Source organism: Bactrocera oleae, chromosome 6 (genome assembly GCF_042242935.1).
Source record: "Bactrocera oleae isolate idBacOlea1 chromosome 6, idBacOlea1, whole genome shotgun sequence".
In the NCBI taxonomy this organism is placed as follows: domain Eukaryota; kingdom Metazoa; phylum Arthropoda; class Insecta; order Diptera; family Tephritidae; genus Bactrocera; species Bactrocera oleae.
In genome coordinates, this window is record NC_091540.1 from 31225859 (window position 1) to 31233639 (window position 7781).

Genomic DNA, 7781 nt, shown 5'->3' on the forward strand with positions numbered 1-7781 from the left:
TACATTTACATAAGTTCACAGGAAATGGAAACTACTCTTATTGAAACGAAATTCAAAATCTGGTTATAACATGGTGATATCTGAAACTTAAAATTTGTACATATATGTAATATGACGTGTGAATCATTATCAATAAAAAAAAACTATATTTCGAATTCTTATGGTGGGTTTTTTTTCATGACGATATATAACTTTTATAAATAGAAATATTTTAAACAAGACTTACAATATGATTTGAAATAATCATCACAAAATGTCCACTAGACTAACACATATGGTTGGATATGAAATAACGATTATGTATTAATAAAGTTAATTATTTATGCACACTAGTCTAATGAAACTCAATAAATACAATTTTCAAATATTCAATATCGATATTAAACCATTGAATCAAATATAATCATTTCTACGTAGCAGTACTCAGATAGCAACTTTATTCCAAATTTCGTACTTCAAAGCGCTTAAATGTGTAGTTAATGAACACCCAATCCTTAGCTATTTCGCTGCCTTGAGGTATAGGGGCAGATGCTGTAAGTATGCAATAGATTGATTAATATTGAATAAATATGAACATAAAATAATATTAAACATACGTATTTCCAGCGAAACATCGGGGAATTCGTCAAAGTTGGAGGTATCATCGATAGATCGCACATCTACGGGGATGGCTGCAGGACGCTCTCGAATATGTTCCCAATCAACTCCTCTGAAAAACGGCACAGATTTTAAATCTTCAAGACCACGCTGTGAACCCAGACGACGGTCAGCTTCGCAGCAGAATTTGACAATGGTATCTTTTGCTTCCTCGGATATTGGTATTTCAGGTGGAAATATTAACGTTTCCCGCCAATTCATCACTTTGCGATATGTATCTTGAGGATTATCAGAGCAAAATGGGGGATAACCCATTAACATTTCATACATTATTACCCCTAATGACCACCAGTCACACGCCGGTCCGTAACCAGTCTGTAAGAATACTTCAGGAGCGATGTAGTCGGGGGTACCAACTGTACTGTATGCCAAAGCACGGCGATTCCGTTTCCATGATTCTGCTCGCCTTTTTGAATCCATTGGACTATAATTTAAAATTTTCAGCGACAATAAATATCTATAACCATATAGAAACAATAAAATAAAATTACCTAGCGCATGTTCCAATAAAATCGGATGGCTTCGCTTGTGAAAGGTCCCTGTAAAAGTCTGTGCGATGTGATTTTTTCAATCCCGTACAGAGTCCGAAATCAGAAAGCTGTATGGGGGTTAAGCATATATATTAATATAAAATTATTTAAACTTAATTAACCTTTAAGTGTCCACGTGCATCGAGTAGCAAGTTATCTGGCTTTATATCTCTATGAATAAATCCCAATTTGTGTATTGAGTCAATTGCTAAAGCCGTTTCACTAATGTAGAACTGCGTGCATTCTTCTGAGAGCGTATCCTTTTTCATTAGGAGGGTCATCATATCACCACCCGGTAAGAACTCCATAATTAAATACAAATTTACGGGATCCTTTTTGGTGTAATTATCAAAAAATATTAAGATTAAATATTTTCAAATTATACATTACTTTGGCAATTTACATAACATATTTATTAATAAAATATATTTTTTAAAAATTGATCTTAGTTAATTCAATGGTTGACTGAACTAAAAAGTATTAAAATAATATTTTTAAACTATACAATACTTTTCCTTCAGGCAAATATTTATTTATAAAATTTTTTGTTTAAAAATTTAACATAGATAAATTAATAATTGACTGTGCTTGGCACTCGTCGTAAGAAAACTTGATTGAATTTATTCCTGAAAAACGTAAAGCGTCTGGAAAAAAATGAGGGGATCTTCAATATTACTTATATCCCTAAAGCAGCACACATTTCAAAGATTTGAAATATGTTAAATTTTACGCCATGTAAACTTCATCGACTTAAACTCATATAAGCACTACGAGGTTTCGCGTAACCTGAAAATAACTAGTAACATACCAAATTGAAAAAAAAAGTAATCAAATACTTTCATTTAACTTGTAACGCCTCTCGAATTTATATTTTTTTTAATGTATGTATAAGATATTAGAGCTCACCTGAAAACTGTAGTACATTTTAACTACCCATTGGTGGTCTGCTTCAACAAGAACATCGCGTTCAGCGCGGACATGTGCCACTTGTTCCTTTTCAAGCATATCTGCTTTACGCAACACTTTCATAGCATACACATGCCCTGTGTCCTTCTTCTGTACTAGTCGCACTTCCCCAAACGCTCCTCTTCCAATAACTTTTAGTGCTTCAAAGTCCTCAACTCCTAAACGCAATCTTTTCAGACGTAAAAATTCGGTTTCTTTCTGGGCATGTTGTAACCTTTTCTCCTGTCTTTGTGATTCCGTTAGGCTTTCATCCTTCAGTTGAGCCTCTAATTTAGCTAGGCGTTGTTTGCGTTCTCCGTATTGAGTTACTAAGTTGCTGTAATAATTTTCCAAAGTTACTTTAGCTTTTGTTGCTTTGTCCAATGTGTGGTCGCTGAAGCGTATGGAAGAACCGTCCGCACTCATAATTATGGGACCTTTGATATACACAAACAGTTAGCACACTGTTGTAAAATTAAATTTTTAACGCGAACCTTAAATACACCATATAAAAATTTAATTAGTAATACTTCTTTGCGATCAGTTTATATACACAGATTCGGATGATAGCAACGCCTAAAAGGCATGAAACACTTCATGCAGTTTATCACGGCCAAAGTTAATTAAGTTATAACAAATAATCTATTATAAGAACGGAAAAGATAATAATAGGCCACGAAAGTTTTAGATTGGTATATTCGTTATCTGTTCGGATGGAGAATACAAAGACTTACAACCGGAATGGACCCGGATTTTTATCCGGCCAAGAACTGTCCACTCGGCCGAATTCTGTCGTTACAACAACAACACAGACTTACGGTAAATGTATAGTTTAGGTCCCCCAACTAAGGAGGCGTCAAAAATATTTTTTTTTTTTTAAATCGTATAATATTTTTGCGTAGACTACATTTACGTGAACGGAAAGTGAATTTTTCATTAATTTAGTTGGGGGAGCTAAACTATACATTTACCGGACTTACATACAAGTATATCGATATTTCTTGGCGCTGAAAATAAACATTGGATTTGTAAAAAGACTGTGTTATACAAAACTTAAGATTGGTCAAAAGATTTATAAGTTCCGTAGACCGAAAATATTTTTAGTCCTCAGGTTTCTTAATAATTTAGCTATTTAGATTTTGTCTGCTAATAATAATTACTAAAATTTTACTTTTGGGCAATAATTTAAATATTTTGTGTCAAAGAATATGGTGCAAGAAAGGAGTGTGTTATTTTGCACGCCTTATTTAGTCTCAAGAAATCGCTGAATCAGAATAATACATACAAATAGTTCATAGTACCATTGTAAACAATTGATATGATTTAACCAAAGCGCACATGAGAATGTTCGACTTCAAGATGATGAAGATTTTTATGTTTTCTTATATTTCGGTATATATATCACTTTATATATTAATTTCATTGCACTTTTCAATAGCCCTGATCACACACGTTTGCATCATAATCAAAGAAATCAAACATATTTAATTATACGTACTTCAAAGTGCTTGTATGAATGAATTTACGCCAGTGGGTCGATCAGTTTTCTAATTATTTACACGTTTTTCGAAATTATTAGAGGCTACCATGAAATCATTGCTCCGCAATTTATAAAGATCACCATTGAATAGTAAAGTTTATGTATTTTGCTACAATTCTTTAATTCGATAGAAATACTTGTGGTTGGAAACAAAAATGAAAATATTGACTGAAATACGAAAGTCGAACATAAAGCATTGCCATTTAGAACTATTTTATCACGTACCTATATTAACTAACGACACTAAAAATCGGACATCATCTCTGATGCTTCACTTAGTTACCGACGCAAAACCGTAGACCGCATTAGCTTATACGACCTATTTGATGAAAACGCAATGTTCAAGAACGCTCACCACCGCTTCAACGCTTCACCGACGTTCCACCCTTTCGTCCTTACCGAACATATTTAACAAAATTTCTCAAATGTTATGCCCGTAGGGGCAACGTCGAAATCAGTTGTTATCTTTTGTTTTCATTTCACCAATGTGGTCATTGCTCAATTTGTATACATGATTTTTCACGCATCTAACCTATCAGTTATAATTTTTCATAATGTACTACCTAAAAAACTATCCATAAATAATTGTATTCCTCTGTGATTTTGAGTTTGATTAAAAATATATTAAAGTTTATTTCTTAATTACTACAAAATATCTGCCGCCCTGTGTTGTATAAGAGCAATCAGCTGACTCGTTTCTTCGGCAAAAATCCAATTTACGCGGATATCCACGTACACGGACGGCAGAAGCGGTCAAGGATGACATGAAGCGAGATTTTCTCATTTTCCTCAATTTTTCTCTCATACTCTTTCGCTGTTTATGAAGATTATGGAATTTCGAAATAAACCCGTTAAAAGTACCTGACAAAAGCAGTGCCACACGAAATTTCAAGGTATGACATAAATATTTTCGAATAACGTGAAACTTAAGCTTTGTTTGCTATTCTTTGTTATAAATGCGAAATATTTGCATAATATTGTGACGAACACGGATGATAGAACAAAATCGAATCAACGATACACTGCCAGAAGCAACTAGTTAGCGAATTGTTAGTTGCCAGAATGTTCTAGAAGCAATGTTTTGTTAGAGATTTACTATATAAGGGCTGCCGGATTGTGCAGCAAACACAGTTCTAGTTAGAGTGTTGTCGTGATAAGAACAATTGAGACATAAGCAAGAAGTTGTAAGCTCGAATAACGAGCAATAGACGATTTATCTAGAAATCCGTTACAATATGATGATTATGATAAGTTATATTGAAATTTAAAATGCCCAAAAGTTATTTTTAAAATACCCAATCCATTTTCTTTCCTAATTGACAACTATTATATACAGTGTGGGTTTTGACAGGTCTCTCGAATCAAAGAGCTCATATTACTGCGTTTACACTGGGACTCCTTTGACCCACATTTTCGGCAAATTCTCTTTTGGTCTCGCTCTGTGCATTCACACGAGCAAAAAGATTCCAGCAACTCAAATCGAGTTTTTCTGTCAATATTTTTCATAAAATTTGGGCAAATGTTTATACGGTTTGGCTACGCGACACTTTACTCACATTTTGCTTGCTATGAATTACCATGAATGTGGTAGAACAATATGCGTAATACCTACCTGCTTAATATTGTAACGGATTTCTCGATAAATCGTCTAACTATAACTCACTCTTGAGCTCTATAGCGGCCTTTACACGGTCAATTATGTTTGCAAGCATGTGCGGCGTGATGAGAAGAATGGGCGTGTAAACATAATAAATTCGTGTTCGTCATACATGTGCGATGGTTTTTAAAATTTTTTAAAAACATGATGTTGTTATGAACGTGTTTTATGGTGTAAACGCTTGCATCATGCACGCAGTATATTTTTTCAGGCGTAAGCAAACATTGAAGCGTAATGACGTCACGTATAAACGAAGACCTGTGGAAGGACTTCTTTGAAATTTATCTAAGCGTTCTGGATGGCTGGCTTATAAATTAAAAAAAAAAATCATATAATATAAGAAAAAACATATAAATAAAAAAAAATTATAACAAAGAAACAATACAAGTCATAATAAAATATCATGGTTTTATGATGAACGTTTTAAATTAAATTAGCAAATAAAATTTAGTTGCACGTTGATCAAAAATATTTGTGTCGTTCCCTGAAATTTCGTTTCGCACTGCTTTTGTTAGCTATTTTTAGCGGGTTTATTTCTGGCATCCCGCCTTTTTTGACATCAGCTGTTCGAAATTCCCTGATTTTAATAATCAGGGAAAGAGAATAACAGAAAAATCAGCGAAAATGAGAGAGTCTCGCTTCATGTCATCCTTCTCATTTCATCCTTGATGTTGCTTCGTTCACAAATAACAGAGAAATAAAGTATGATTGCATGTTCGACCGTTTAAACGAAAACCATTTTTTTTTTTGCATCATACCATGTTTGCATACAAAAATGACCGTGTAAAGGCCGCTTATCACTGGATTGTTAAATTAAAGTCCCAATTTAATGCTATACACTTATCTTTATTTACAATTCAAACCACTTAACACGCTCGCTATTCGAACTTACAACTTACTGCTTATAGCTAGATTGCTCTTTACACGGCAACTCTCTAATTAGAACTGTCCTTGCTGCACAATCCAGCAGCCCTCATATAGTAAATTTTTAACAAAAGTTCGCTACTAGAACATTCTGGCAACTACGAATTCGCTGTCTGGTTGCTTCTGGCAGTTTATCGTCAATTCTGATTTGTTCTGGTACTCGTGTTCGCCACACTGCCCTCTACCTAAGTCTGATCGTCCCGATTAGACATATTTGCGGTACCAAACGATGCAAGCCGTTCCAAATGAACCACTTTCATTTTATTCCTTGGTCTTCCAATGGTCTATATGCAATACACTACATCATTGAGTCGTTTAATAACCTGGTATGGTCCTTCCCAATTACACTGTAATTTGGGAGACAGCCCTTTTTTTGTTGTGGGTTATATAACAATACCCAATCGCCTTCAATAAAACCCTCAGAGTTTATTGCCTTGTCGTATTTTGCTTTCATCTTATCGGTCATAATTTTGGTGCGCTGTCTCACCATAGCATGTATATCCCTCATCTCGTCTTCTAGGATGCTATTGAATTCCTTAGTATTCCTTCCTTTGTTGCCGTTAATTCCAAATTTTAAATCAATCGGTAGTCGAAGATCATTACCAAAAATTACCCTTGCTGGAGTCTGCCCCGTTGTTTCATGTACAGACCGATAAGCCATCAGGAACAAGGATATATGGGTATCCCAATCGTTCTGATACTTGTCCACAACTTTCCTCAAATGTTCTTCCAAAGTTCGATTAAATCGTTCTACCATGCCATCGGGCTGCGGATGTAGTGCAGTTGTACGTGTTTTCCGGATACCCAGCTTCTGGCATATCTATTGTATTAGAGCTTATTCAAATTGTCTTCCTTGGTCAGAATGTAATTCTATTGGAACATCATATCTCGATACCCAATTGTTGATGAATACACCCGCTACTGTTCCTGCCTCTTGGTTAGGAATTGCGTATACCTCTGGCCATTTGCTGAAATAGTCCATGACTTCCAAAACATATCTGTTTCCTAATTTACTGATAGGAAATGGACCAGCTACATCCATGACTTCTGGACCGCAGCCCTCTAGCAGCAATGCACTCGACACAATTGGGGATCCACTCCGTAACTGATTGACGACAACCAACACAATAAAATCTTTGTTTTAATTTCACCAAGGTTTTAGTGATACCCATGTGTCCTCCACTTGGACTGTTGTGCAGTTCGTTGAGAACTTCAGGAATTCTTACTTTTGGAACAATCATCAGAGCTCGTGAACTTTGCCCATCACTAACTTCAAACTATTCCATTGTGCCCAATAATCCTTTGCGACTGGGCTTTCTGCAGCTTTTTCTTCTCTCGTTAGACGTTTATTCATCTCCACTCCATGTATTACAGTTTTCAAATCTGGATCCTCTTGCTGACATTTCCGTAGACTCTCCGGATCCCAGTCTGATGTTATAGTCATTAATCGGACATCTATAATGTCTTCTTGGGCCTCAGCTTTTGAGCAATGTCTGCATTCCATCATCATACATGGCATCAGCATTTC

General features: G+C 35.2%; 1 protein-coding gene across 1 annotated transcript; it reads right to left on the reverse strand.

The window, feature by feature from the left end:
* Nucleotides 1–278: 278 nt before the first annotated feature.
* On the reverse strand, nucleotides 279–3858 carry trc (Serine/threonine-protein kinase tricornered). The gene is made up of 6 exons (XM_036375892.2): nucleotides 3631–3858; nucleotides 2094–2626; nucleotides 1310–1519; nucleotides 1149–1255; nucleotides 597–1081; nucleotides 279–531 (listed from the first exon to the last, which is right to left on the reverse strand). Exons 2-6 carry the CDS (start codon nucleotides 2556–2558, stop codon nucleotides 437–439), a joined length of 1362 nt encoding a protein of 453 aa, XP_036231785.1. The 5' UTR covers nucleotides 2559–2626; nucleotides 3631–3858; the 3' UTR covers nucleotides 279–436.
* Nucleotides 3859–7781: the final 3923 nt, after the last annotated feature.